At 33.2% G+C, this 14,559-nt stretch overlaps 1 protein-coding gene across 1 annotated transcript in view; it reads right to left on the bottom strand.

Moving 5' to 3' along the window:
• Positions 1-14,559, bottom strand: part of LOC126777720 (protein madd-4) — a 418,598-nt gene that overhangs the window by 159,350 nt on the left and 244,689 nt on the right. Inside the window, exon 4 of the mRNA XM_050500874.1 lies at positions 1,993-2,092. Coding sequence (XP_050356831.1) covers positions 1,993-2,040 — 48 coding nt within the window. The 5' untranslated portion in view covers positions 2,041-2,092. The remainder of the gene's footprint in view (positions 1-1,992; positions 2,093-14,559) is intronic.

Raw genomic sequence — 14,559 nt, 5'->3', positions numbered from 1 at the left:
TCCACCTGATAGTAAGTGGTAGTAGAGTCCAAACGCGACGACGGCCAGTACAGTCAGGAAGAATGTTCTGCACTAGCCGCCCCCGCCTTGCCGGCCCGCAAGATGCCTCTTCACGACTAGTATCTCTATTAGACCGACATCGACTCAAAAATAATTGTGTAACAAACGTCCAAACACATATAGCGCTATTTATAATAGTAATCAATTTATAATATTTCCTTTGATGAAGTTTATAGGGTTTTAAGGCTAACGATCAAATTCTCTATAAAAATATATTTTTTTAAATAAGTTTGTTATAATATAAAACGGCATTTTATAGATAACGCTACTTTTTAATACATTTTCCGCAAAATGCCATACCCCATGGTATCCTGGTATGTGGATGAAAAGGAGAGTTAAGTTCGATATGTGTCCTAAGCTGGAGAGAAATATTTGAACAAATTATATTCATTTCGTGGAACATCGAAAAACGGAAGGTATTTTCATAGATATATTTTAGAAATTCTTACTTATACTAGTGTTTATACGATTTATTATCCTTTGAACATATTAAACAAACCTTTATTGTGAAAGAATACTTGTGAGAACAATTTAAAAAAAATGTTCAACTTGCCAGATAATTTCAATTTTATTATTTTATCTTGAATTAGTTGACAATAAATTTATACTAATATTATAAATGCGAAAGCTCTGTCTGTTAGTCAGTTTTCACAGGTTTCACTGAATCGATTTTGATGAAATTTGGTAAGACGCAAGCTTGAACCCTAAGGAAGGACATCGGCTAGTTTTTTATAAGCTACATTGAATAATACACACATAAACACGTAAATACGCAATATATGTATTGTAAAAAAAGGAATTATTCAGTCTTGTATTACTTATTTAAACAAGTCTCTGAATGGTGAAATTTAATCTATAATCAACACAGACATTTGGTGAGAATCAGCAACAGATACTAAAATCCTTTGGTATTTGTAAACAAACGAATAGCTTTTCGACATTTAGAATATCACCCAAGCCAACAATTGTTAATTAAATCTCAGTATTTGTCAATTTGATTCCGGTCGGATAACGTGAATATTATGTAAATATTATGCCTTTACTTCGTCGAATAGTAAATGCTACTTTAAGAAGTAAAAACCACTTCTATGTTCAATGCCTCCGTGGCTACTAAGATGTTATGTCCCTTGTCCCTTTAATTTCATTAGCTGACTCTCCATATATACAGGCATCCAAGGTAACAGTCTGTCAGTTAATAAAAAAAAGACCTGCAAACGAACTTTTATATTGTCATTGAATAAAATATTTAACAACTCCAATGGTGTATGAATTAATATTTATTGTCAAAATGCGAAATCCTTATATAATATTATAGTATTTGTAACGCGGTTATTATAAAAAAAGTAAATTTTGATTTTAGAAAGAATAATTTGAAATTGTGATTTTGATTATTTTAAATTGTATTTTTGACTTGAATTCGTGTGTGAGAAATAAAACATGTCAAATCGAGCTAATTTTTTAATTCTTAAATACTACAAATATATAATCAGTTATTGGTTTATAAACGACAAGCTTGGAATAAAATACCTCAAATCTTAAAATAGCCAGCGAAATAAGTTATTATTGAGGTAGGTTTTTGTGCAAGGCCGTTCCCAACGTACCAAACACCAATTAATTATTCTCCCGCTTATAGCACTACCCTGTACTTTTGTGTTCTGGTTTGAAAGGTCAGTGAGTAAGAGAAAATACAGGCACAAGGGACATGACTTAGTTCTCAAGGTTGGCGGCACATTAGCGTTGTAAGGAATGGTTAATATTTTTATTATATCAGTAGAAGTGTATTTCAACCCTTGTCGGCTTGTCGGCAAAACCTCGTCGGCTATTATAATAACGATAGTTTTATTAATAAATTAATACAATACGGATGATTATCCGATCCGATAGATTTATTATAATTATAAAATAAATTTAACTAATCTAATAAATACTTACAGCAGTCACCAGAAGCACCAGAAGGAGAAAAAAGATCCTTGCCGCCATTTTGTCAAAAATTGGTTGACGGTTTCATATTCTTATTTCACGACATTTTGACCTGAAAAAAAAAGAACAAACATTAATGATTTATTTCAATTTCGAGACAGCAAAGCGTATATTTGAGAATTAATATAGAACTAATTTTATTAATTAATGCAATGTAGATGTCTTATTCAACACGGAAAAGAAATGATTTTATTCCGTTCTATTTTTTAATCAATGGGTTATAAACATTCGCCAACCGATCTTTTCGACTGTACAATTATAAGTGCTCGTATTTACACGCCCTGCGTATTTTTCCATGCCATTGTTTAAATATCTCGTAATATTTTTAAATTACTGGTCCGAATTGCAAAGTAGTAGTCAGAAAATATTCATGAACCGTTTAAAGTTATTATTTTATTTATTTTGATAATTATTCAATTTTGCGTCAATTCAACTAAGTTTTTTCTTTATTATTTTAACTAAAGTCAAATAAACACATCACAGTGCATGATCGTGAAACATAAGAAAGTGATAATATACGACATTGAATATAATAAACTTTGCATTCAAATAATATAGATATCAAAATAGCATTGCTTACATTTATAACATTCATCATTTTAAAGGAATTTTCTATTACAGATTTTATTTAATTTTGCATGTTACACATACCGTGTTAGTCAAATCTTTCAATTGAGTTTTAAATCAACTTGACAACTTGTTTATTTTTGGACATGGTTTGAATAGAAGATTGCTTTCGTTTCTTTTTTAATTTATTGTATTTTAATAACGATTAAGCATTCACCTCTAAAGCATTCACCTCAAAAGCCGAGATGGCCCTGTGGTAAGAACGCGTGAATCTTAACCGATGATCGTGGGTTCAAAACCGGGCAAGCACCACTGAATTTTCACGTGCTTAATTTGTGATTATAATTCATCTCGTGCTTTACGGTGAAGAAAAACATCGTGAGGAAACCTGCATGTGTCTAATTTCACTGAAGTTCTGCCACATGTGAATTCTACCAACCCGCATTGGAGCAGCGTGGTGGAATAAGCTCCAAACCTTCTAAAAAGAGGAGAGGACGCCTTTAGCCCAGCAGTGGCACATTCACAGGCTGTTACGGTACGGTTACGGTACATTTATAACATTCATGTAAGTTCTTACAGGATAGCATTTTTGTACATCCATGTCGAAATTCCTGACGAATAACTTTCCATGCATATCTTATAATACAATGAACGCGTAAAACAGTGGACGTCAGCCAAGTTCATAAACAATTGGGATGTAACTAAATACGTACTCGTATTTCTACTTTGTTGTTTCTTGCAGTGTATGTCGGTTTTAATTCCAAATATAAAAACATAGAATATAATACTTACAATATATATACGTAAGTTATTTATATAATAACATAATATAGATATATATATTTAACCACACTCAGATCTATTTGTTTCTCTGACCGTAACCGTATCGTAACAGCCTGTGAATATCCCACTGCTGGGCTAAAGGCCTGCTCTCCTCTTTTTGAGAAGGTTTGGAGCTTATTCTACCATGCGTGTTGGTAGAATACACAATTGGCAGAATTTCAGTGAAATTAGACTTATGCAGGTTTCCTCACGATGTTTTCCTTCACCGTAAAGTACGAGATGAATTATAATCACAAATTTATAATCACATGAAAATTCAGTGGTGCTTGCCCGGGTTTGAGCCCACGATCATCGGTTAAGATTCACGCGTTCTTACGACTGGGCCATCTCGGCTCAAGTTTCTCTGAGCTTGTGTTAAAGTAGATGCATAACTATAAGGTTTTTACAATCCTGCTTTGTTGTTGCAGTAAAATTAACTCGGATAAAATTCGATTATTTAGATAATCGAAGCTGAGATGGCCCAGTGGTATTTTAGTGGGTAAGAAGCGGGTAAGAAGAATCCCTCATAACCCAGTTCCCCCCCATGGGAGCTGGGTACTGAAGGTTTCCACTGCGTGAAAAAAAAAGTGGTAAGAACGCGTGAATCTTAACCGATGATCATGGTTCAAACCCGGGCAAGCACCACTGAATTTTCACGTGCTTAATTTGTGATTATAATTCATCTCGTGCTTTACGGTGAAGGAAAACATCGTGAGGAAACCTGCATGTGTTAATTTCACTGAGATTCTGCCACATATGTATTCCACCAACTCACACTGGAGCAGCGTGATGGAATAAGCTCCAAACCTTCTCCTCGCAAAATGGAGAGAGGAGGCCTTTAGCCGTTACGGTTTACAGATAGTCGAAGATTTACATTATTAAAAATTATCAATGATGATTGAATGGGATTGAGTTCTTAAATAAGTATACAAGATACAAAATTAAAAACAGCAATAAATAAAAATATTTTACAAATCAAGAGTGAATGGAATGGTGGATATAATGCTATTCAGATTCTCTGGACGAAAAATTAATCAACCCTTCTTTTTTTAACTAGACAAACTTTCAGATAAATATTATTATTAATATTCAACTGAAACTTTGCAATTTATGACATTATAATTTTTAAGTGTTATAATAATTTTAATAAGAAAGTTTATTTTCTAGCATTTATAGAACTTGGCATTTTATTTCTCATTTATGTTATGTATCCAAATATTAAGTGACAAAATTTTATAGTACTACTAATATTGCTTACGAGTCTGAGCCGAGATAAACAGATTACTTAGATCTTAACCAAAGATTTTGGGTTCAAATCTCAGCAAACTATAATGAAATTCCCGAGTGCTTGATTAAAGAAAACATTGCGAGGAAGGCTATAAGGAACAGACGATATTCCGCCACACATGGCATCAATCCACACTTCGAGGAGCAGTGAATAGAAGTTGAAGCTCAATCCTTCTTCTTAGAAACATTTATATATTGTTACTACTAACATTTGCACGGAAAATGAGTACATTTTTTGTATTTTATAATATTTTTATATAGGTAACCATACTTCACAGTTACACCCGCTTTAAATGTAAACTATTGATGTGATAAGCGTCAATTTCATGTTGCTTAATACTGAATTGTTAGAAATATTAGTAAAATAGAATATATAATTGATAGCAAAGCGTATAAATTTTAACATATTTGAACAACATTGGATAACGTAGTCAAACGGTCGTTTATCAAAAGCGACATGTAGACGTTATCAACTCAATGCAGTCACGTTAAAAAAACGAAATTGTTGAAACGGTTATGCAGCCTTAATTTTTTTTTACATTTGAATGAAGGATATTTTTTTGATTCTTTAACTGTATCTCCTGTAGGGGATGGAAAAGTGTCATTGGAAAATTATATGGATATTAGTCGTGATATTATAAATTCAAAATTGGTTTTGGTTGGTATTTCATTAATATCAAGGGTTGACATGATTTTTGATTCATCCATGTTAATTCATATGCTAGACTAGCATTAGATACTTTTTATCTTATCCTATTATATGATAGTTAAAAAAGTTTAGTATTAATAAATAATATAAATGCAAAAGTGTATTGATTTGTCTCTTTTCACAAAGTAAAGTAGCAACACTTAGTCTGCTTTTACACAGAGGTAGCTTATAATCAAAGTTTGACAAAGCTTACTTCTTATCTTGGAAAAACATACGAGACATAACCGCTGATAAAAACTCTTAAATATATATTTGCGAAAGTATGCTGTTCGTTCATCTGCAACGCAACAATTGATCAATGAACGTATTTGATTTGATCAATGTATGCATTGTTTTTTGTTGTAACGTTTTGTATTAAATATATTTAATATAATTGACGACTTTTCAGTCGTGTCGGATTGCCATCCCATCGAATTATGGGAGTTAGGGAATAGAGAGTGCACCTGTGTTTGCGCACACACTTGTGCACTATAATATCTCCTGCGTAGTTGGCTAATCTCTCTTGAGATTGACTGGCGTGACCGAAATCGGTCATTATTATTATTATTATTATATATTATACAAATTATCTTATTAAAGATTTATGATTTATTATCAAGACAATTATTGTGAACCGAATCAAACTGTGGATAATTATTGTCTTCGTATCACTTCGAAAACCTCTACCCTCATTAGTCAAAGGTATTTACCATGTCTGATGCGAGAAATAACTGTAATCTTAACAACATTCCGACATATATATATATATATGTCGGCGGCAGCGACGGCTGAGCGATAGAGCTGTCTTTGTCTATGTTTGGTGGTACGGGGTCCATCACGATATTGTATCAAAAATGAACTCGATGTAGGTATAACCAAAGATTTATTATTGCAAATCACAATCCACTATAATTAGGTATAGGTACTAGGTAGGTAAACCGACAGTTTCGCCTTGGAGGTGTGGACTGGTTGGTTTCTCAAACGCAAGTGTTTGTTACACAGTCCCCCCACTTTCCAACACGACTCTGTCCACGTGGCTTCAAAAACAAATGACGCCACCGCGTTTACCCATTACTACTATAATCAAGTCAACAACTTTATTAAAATTATTGTTTTTCCACGACATATATATATATATATATATATATATATATATATATATATATATATATATATATATATATAATAAAGGAACATAAACACGGGTAATGTTATAAATGCGAAAATGTATGTTAAAATGTCTATCTTTCGCGCAGCAACAGAGGGAAGTCGTGAGTAAAACTAGTATTCAATATTTTAATGTCCACGCCCAATCCCTTTATGCGGCGTATTTATAGTGAAGGCTAATATTTACATAGCGCGATCTATCACGAAAGTTCGGCGGGTAATATTTCACTGTAACAAATACCCCGTTTCGTTACGTAACACAATATTTGTAACTTTTTTTATTACCCATTGCAAATATCGTAACATTTTTCATATTGTTATGTTATGTAATTTTATTTATCTTTTAAATTGTTTATATTACCATTACGCTTTCTCTGTAGGAATAAGATTTGTTGTCAGAAAAAATTGTTTTATATATTAAAAACTAGCAAAATCCGAGAGTTCGCCTATTTCGAGAGCTTGTGACAAAAATCCTTCAAAATCTGCCATTCTGACGTATATATTTGAATTAGATACATAAATTATACCTTTCGAACTCCCAAGTAGCCATATTAAATATTAACGGAGCTGTTATATTGAAATCACTATCATTTTATTTACATACATACACTTCAATTTTATTTATCTGTATTTATATGTATATAATGACGTCATCTATTTTTACATTAATTAGCCTAAACCATAAAAACTTTCATGTTGTTAGTAACAATTTAAGAATATAAGACACCATTCCATAAATTTTTCGCATTTCATTCGGGTTATGACACGATCATACCACCTCGCTGACCGTCAGCTCGTGACCACGATACGTTCAACTGTCGAAACGTTGAACAAAATAAGCAAAACAACCTACACGTACTTTAATATAAAGCGCAGTGTCAAAAACATACAAACAGCTTATAAAGAATAAACATAATATATATACTAGTCGTGGAAAACGATATTGTTTACGTAAGAAGTTACCGATTTGACTATTGTAGTAAGAGTGATAAACACCGTGACGTCATTGTTATTGTAATATCAGCAAGTGGACTGTCGTATTGGAGAGTGAGTATCGTGAAGAGTTACTCGTCCAAAATGAAACTGTTAGTTTACCTAGTTAATTCTGTAATCAATATAGAATGAGTTTGATTATTATTACGGCATGAACCCTAAATTACATAACTAAGACGATGATGGCGCTATTGATCAGCCATCGCTGTAAAAATCTTGTAAAAATTTCTTTGATCAAAGTTTCTTTCGTGTTGAAATGAAATAAAACTAAACGACATCGATGCCGCACATGAAGTGACATGCACTATATGTATAAGACTTAAATAAAAATGCATAAGTAATGGATATTAAACGCTCCATTGCATGAAAGGTTTCTAAATACCTACCTATATGAAAAAGCACTGAATCACTGCAATTAGATATATTTTATCGGAAAGCGCTGCTTTGCTGCAGTTAAGTGGATATATATGAGAAAGCGCTGCTTCGCTGCAGTTACGTGGAAATAAATATATGAGAAAACGCTGTTTCGCTGTAGTTAGATGGACGAACATGGACAATCGCTGTCTCACTGTAGGTAGAATAACATGCATGATCTTTTGTATACCTATCTTTAACCGCTGAGTAAAAATTTATATTTGGAAACAGACAAATGGTAATTATTTTACTTCTCTGCCTCATTCATCATTCAAGTCAAGCAACAATAATACATATAAGCTTATTTTGGCGGGAAAATTATGAGCGGTGACACCTACCCAGAGTTGGCGAATATTAAAGATTAGTGTTTTAGTATGATGGTGTCTTTCTAACTAATTACGATCACAATAAACATACTCGATTGAGTGAAAGGAGCTGCGTAGGAGATATTACAGTAACTTATAAGTTCACCTCCTGTTCTTTCATCCACATACTATGATGGGACGGAAATAAAAAACGACTGAAAAATGTTAGGCATAGGGCCTTAGGCTTTGTAGAGTTATGGCAGTATCAGCACTGACGAGCATTTCGGTAGCATGCGCAAGCGATCCCGTGGCGCCCCTCGTAAAGACGGAAAGGGTACCGCTGATTTTTTTGTGGGTATTCCTATGTTCGGCGCACTCGGCGCTTTGGACACTGGTGAGTCCCACATAACCCCCACTGTTCCCGTGAGACAAATGCGTTTTTTCAGTGCAAAAAAAGTATCAGCACTGACAATCCAAAAAACATGATTCTGAGATGCTGCTGCGAATTTATTGACAGGAAAACCCAATAACTTTTTTTGGCCCAACTCTCAGGACTCCTGAGGGATTCTCAGAACATTCCGAACTGCATAATAAATACGAGAATTATATATATAATGTAACAAAGGATTTTTTTTCAGCTATTATATAATCATAAAGTGTGACATGGAAAGGTATGTAGTTATTAAAACTTTCCCGACAAAACCATTGTATTTCCCAATTTTCAAAATTATACCGCCACGTATCGATGCAGAGCTTAACCTAGCACCATTGATAACAATTCATTCAATAGCCAACGCATAATACAGAGACAGTATTTCCAAATATCGTTTGGCTACAACAGCGATAATAAACCGTGATAAATATTTAAAATATATACGTCCCACTTTTCACTATTGGCTTATATATATTTTTATTTTCGATTCTGGATTTGACTACTTTTATACTTTTTTCCCGATGTTTCAACAGAATTTCATATTTTTTATTTCGCTGAAAAACGCATTTACGCGTTTCCACCACATGAAGTGAAGTGTAGGGTATGTGGGACTCGACGTCGCCTGAAACTTGAGAGCACTGGAATACCCACTAAAAAACCAGCGGTATCCTCACCATTTCTTCAGGGGACGTCACGTAATCGCTTGTATGTGTATGTAGCTTTGCTGTGATGCCCTGACAGAGTTACATCTGTCATAACTGTGGTATAATAGATTATGTACACAACGAAATTTAAATCTTGAATACTGTTTGTTTTTCATAATAATATACAGTACTGGTTTCCATCCACGATTTCGCCGGCATGTGAGCGGGAGGTGGGTGTTGTTCAGGTGTTAGGTATGTTCTTTTTTGTACTGTGACAATGCGTATGCAAAATTTCATGATAATCGGTTGAAGTTAAGACGTGAAAGCGATAATATATAAAATAAAAAAATCACTTTCGCATTTCTAAATACTATTTAGGATTATAGCATATCTAATATCTAGTTTTTTAAATCGTTAATCGAAGTCAGATTAGTTCTTCTAAATGAATACATGTCCTCTCAAAGAGAATGTTTGGGTGCTTATTTCAACTAACTCCTCCAGTGCGGGTTAGTGGTTATACACGTGAGAGAATATCACCACGTGCAGATTTTCTCATGACGATTTCCTTCACCGCCATCCATGATATGAATTATAAACACAGATTACGCTTCCCGATCCGATTGTATATTTGCATTCGATTTATTCATGTGTTTACAATAACATGTGAATCCTAACTATATATATAGTTAGGATATACATGCACATGTAAATATACATGTGAAGGTCTTTAGGAATGCATCATTTCATCGTGAGATGAAATGCTACGTGTGTATTCACCAGTAGCATTGGAGCCGCGTGTTGGAATAAGCTTCAAGTGTATCAAGAGGAGCTCTTATCCCAGCAATGGGATATTTCGGGTTACTATTTCAATCCTGTTTTTATGAATTAAAAGAGATTACTTCAACAAAAAATAATCGCTGATCGATCGTAAGTGATACGCATAAAGTACATAAGTAATAATATATTCTATATTATCAGTTCATCGTAACTATTTTATCTAGATTATTCGACGCTACATCGTCGCTCATGTATAATTCCAAAGGCTATACTTGGAAACTTCTGAATTTTTAACACTAAGTGAGCCTCGTCTATACCCAAAGAGCGTGATTGAATGGCTGATTGATGGATATTTTTCCGAAATTTATTCATTAAATTCGAGAAATTCTCCAAATTACATTCATTCTGATTGAACGATTTAAATAAATCATTGAAATCAGAATGTCAAGTGTTATTTATACGTTCTTATTAGTAGGAATTATATATATTAATTATATAATATACCATATTATATAATAAATTTTTGCTACCTCGTTGGTCTTTTGTTTGTTTGTTTTAACAGTATCTAGTATAGGCCTTGGAAAATATATATGGCTTTGTCTGTTCTTGTGTCTTAAGTATTTCCAGCCGTGTCAGGTTTCGCAGTCTCATCGAATTATGAGAATGTGGAATTAGAGAGTCTAGTTATATATGCACACATACTTATTTGCAAATGATAATTACCAGGAATAAACGAAAACTATTTTAGAGAATACATTTTTAACATTCTAATATTAAGGTTTACGGTTTAAGAATTTATTTAAAAAAAAAGAATACAATTCACTTTAAATATTTGAGAAAACAAGATCAACAAACTTAAATATTATATTTTTTTATATAGGAAGGTGGACGAGCTTATAGTAAGTGATATATAGTGATAATAAGTGGTCACCAACGCTCATAGACATTGGCATCGTAAGAAATGTTAACCATCGCTTACATCACCAATACGCCACCAAACTTGGGAACTAAAATGTTATGTCTCTTGTGCCTGTAATTACACTGGCTCACTCACCCTTCAAACCGGAACACAACAATACCAAGTACTGCTGTTTTGCGGTAGAATATCTAATGTGTGGGTGGCACCTACCCAGACGAGCTTGCACAAAGCTCTACCAACAGTGTACAACACACGAGCGATAACACAAAAATAAACACAAAAATAACAAATTAAGCTGCTCACTTAAATTTTATGTAATATATTTTAATTAATCATATTAAAATAAATAATATTGTAAATTTATACCATGTTTCAAAAACTAGCCAGGTATTTGTTATCCCAGGAAAAGGTAGTGAAAGCTCAAAAACTGGATGAGTTACATTTAATTTCATAACAGAACTGGGATGGTAAGATTCATATAAAACATGATTTACACGTAGTTGATTTAAAATCAAACACCGTTAGAAAAATATACCATATGCAAAACTGCAGATTCGCAGTTTTATTTTTGAATATTTCAGTATGACAGCACCGGAATCCGCCATTTTGAATATTTAAACGTCACGCGCGATGTCGATTGTAACGATCGTTGATCATTTTAGATATTTGCTTTTAAAAAATAAAAACGATTAAACAGAGAATTTTATTGTCACTGAACGGATTAGATATTTATTTAAGGTAGGTACAATTTCAATGTCAAATTTGACTACAACATACTTCCGTATATGTTATCCAACGGCAATACGTTATCAGCGGATTGAATTAAAATTCCATCAGATGTTTGCAGAACTTTCTAGAACAAAATATGCGATTAACTAGAGACATTTGTATGTGCAACATCACTGTTGAAATTGCCATATAAAATTTTATTTCATTTTCTATAGTCTATTCCAATAGATGAATCTAGAACTATTTATAGTAAATAATATAACCGAGTCATTAGCAAATCGCCTGAATAAATAGTTTGCGAAAAATGCGATTTTTATAATTTCTAAATCGAATTTAAGTGCAACATTTTATATGTAACGATTGAATGAGACGCATATTTTTTAGTTTAGTCACGTATATTTATTTTATCAAATTAACTTTCTTTATTATTTAAAAATTTATTTAAGGTTAAATTCAGAACTCTATCTGATGGATCCAAAACGGATTTCCGATAATTTCAATATGCCAGCGAAGAGGTTTAACAAAAGTCGTCACGCGAGGTCTATTTAAATCAATATATTTTCACGTCAACGTTGAAAATTGTTAAAGAGTTTTTAAAAATTTTAACATGTTTATAAAAAGAAGAGAATACGCCTTATATAATTAGAAACTAACTCGGAAGATGTTTACGCCCTATTAAAAACAAACCACTTGGAACTGAAAATGTTAGTACTCGGCTTTACATTCAATTTGATGTATTTAATATACCTATTGGATTAAAAATATTTTTATCATCATCATCATTTCTTTGTAAATAAATATAATTAAATAGCCTTACACAAATCCGTAACAGCCCGTGAATGTCCCACTGCTGGGCTAAAGGCCTCCTCTCCTCTTTTTGAGGAGAAGGTTTGGAGCTTATTCCACCACGCTGCTCCAATGCGGGTTGGTAGAACACCTCAGTACACAAATCAGTTTTTGTTAATTTTAGATTCATTATAAATTCGCAAATTTAAATCACAGAGAATTTATTTTTAAAAATAGAATAAACATAATATAAACTTTCGATTTAATGTAACAACGAAAATATATAAAAAAAGCAGAGCTGTAAGAACTCATTTCGTATCTCACTGTTATTTAATTTTTACTGGTGGTAGAACTTTGTGCAAGTTCGTCTGAGTAGGTACCACCCACTCAACACATATTCTACCGCAAAACAGCAGTACTTGTTATTGTTGTGTTCCGTTTTGAAGAGTGATTGCGCCAGTGTAATTACAGGCACAAGGGACATAACATCTTAGTTCCCAAGGTTGGTGGCGCATTGGTGATATAAGCGATGGTTAAAATTTTTTACAATACCAATGTCTATCGTTGCTGACCTCTTACCATCAGGTGACCCACATGCTCGTCCGCCTACCTATACTATAAAAAAAATTTACATTGATCTGCTATTTTGACGCTAATATTATTTAAATTTTATTATTAGAGGAATAAAAGTCGCATATCACTTTCTGACTTTACAAAATCGTTTTCTGCGTCGAATTTCGATTTTTTTTCTTACAGAATACGGGTTCAAGAACATTGATTATGCAAACGGTTGATTTATGTTTCTTCAAAATTCGTTTCATGTTGTGTAGAGAGATGCATCGTGAAGATACTACTGCTGTAAAAATTCTAATTAATTAATATACTGATAAACTTAAGTATTTAGTTTATTACGAGCTTTTACTTAACAATATTTGTTTGTATGTTTAAGTCAGGTTAACCCGTTGATCGTATCCTACTGGTTTGATATTTTATATACTGGTGCAGGTTCGTTAAAAATGCATTTTTATCAGTAAGCATATCTTATTCAACACCTAGCTTTGGCTCCAGAAGAAGGAATTCCTCAATGGTCTATAGCATAGACCCGATATTTAGTATATAACTCACTCACTTGGTGGTAGGACTTCGTGCGAGCCTGTCTGAGTTGGTACCACACATCCATCACATATTCTACCAAAATCAGTCATAATAATTAGTATTGTTGTGTTCCAGTTTAAAGGGTGAGTGAGCCAGTGTAATTACAGGCACAAGGGGAGGAGCAGCTACAAAATTATATTTTTTCATCCAATAGGTATTAAATGCCAGCACATTATAACAAAAATAAGAATTTGTCTATGGATCAAAGATATACACTACAATACTATTAATATAATTGTAACATAGTAGTAGATTAAACTTCGAATTTAACTCGTCTCTAAGGGTATATATTCACTGTGCCGCACCACGCTCTTTCAAAAGCGGTCCACGCAACTAGTCCTATAGTGGATTAATTACCTTGGAGTGTGCAATAAAGAATACTGATGGGGTGTCGGTGTTTGGGAAAACTTAAAGCGTTGTCGTACATCTCAATTAAAGCAGTTGAACAATGAAGCATATTTGGTGCGTCATAGAGGATACGCACTTAAACAGAGACCTCTGATATCAGCTCTCTAGATGTAGCTCTAGATGTACTTATGTCAAGTAACGATTGCCACAGTTCGATGTAAGAGTACGGAATCAATAGTTCAAGTGCTTCTTTCCAATCGTTTGTACGAAGGCGAAGTTTGTCAAGTTTCAGAACGAGCAAACAACGACGAGTATTTCTAACTTCCACTCCTGTATCCTTATTTTGATTGATGTTTATTTGTTTCTCTCAATTGGAAATATACGAGGTATAAATTTTTGTAATACTCTTACAAATACATAAAAAAAGTAAAGTAACAGCCTGTTAATGACGCACTGCTGGGCTAAGGCCTAATCTCCCTTTTCAG

The sequence above is a fragment of the Nymphalis io genome, chromosome 23 (genome assembly GCF_905147045.1).
Source record: "Nymphalis io chromosome 23, ilAglIoxx1.1, whole genome shotgun sequence".
Taxonomy (NCBI): domain Eukaryota; kingdom Metazoa; phylum Arthropoda; class Insecta; order Lepidoptera; family Nymphalidae; genus Nymphalis; species Nymphalis io.
The sequence above is the reverse complement of the archived record's forward strand: the minus strand, read 5'-3'. Positions and strand labels throughout refer to the sequence as shown.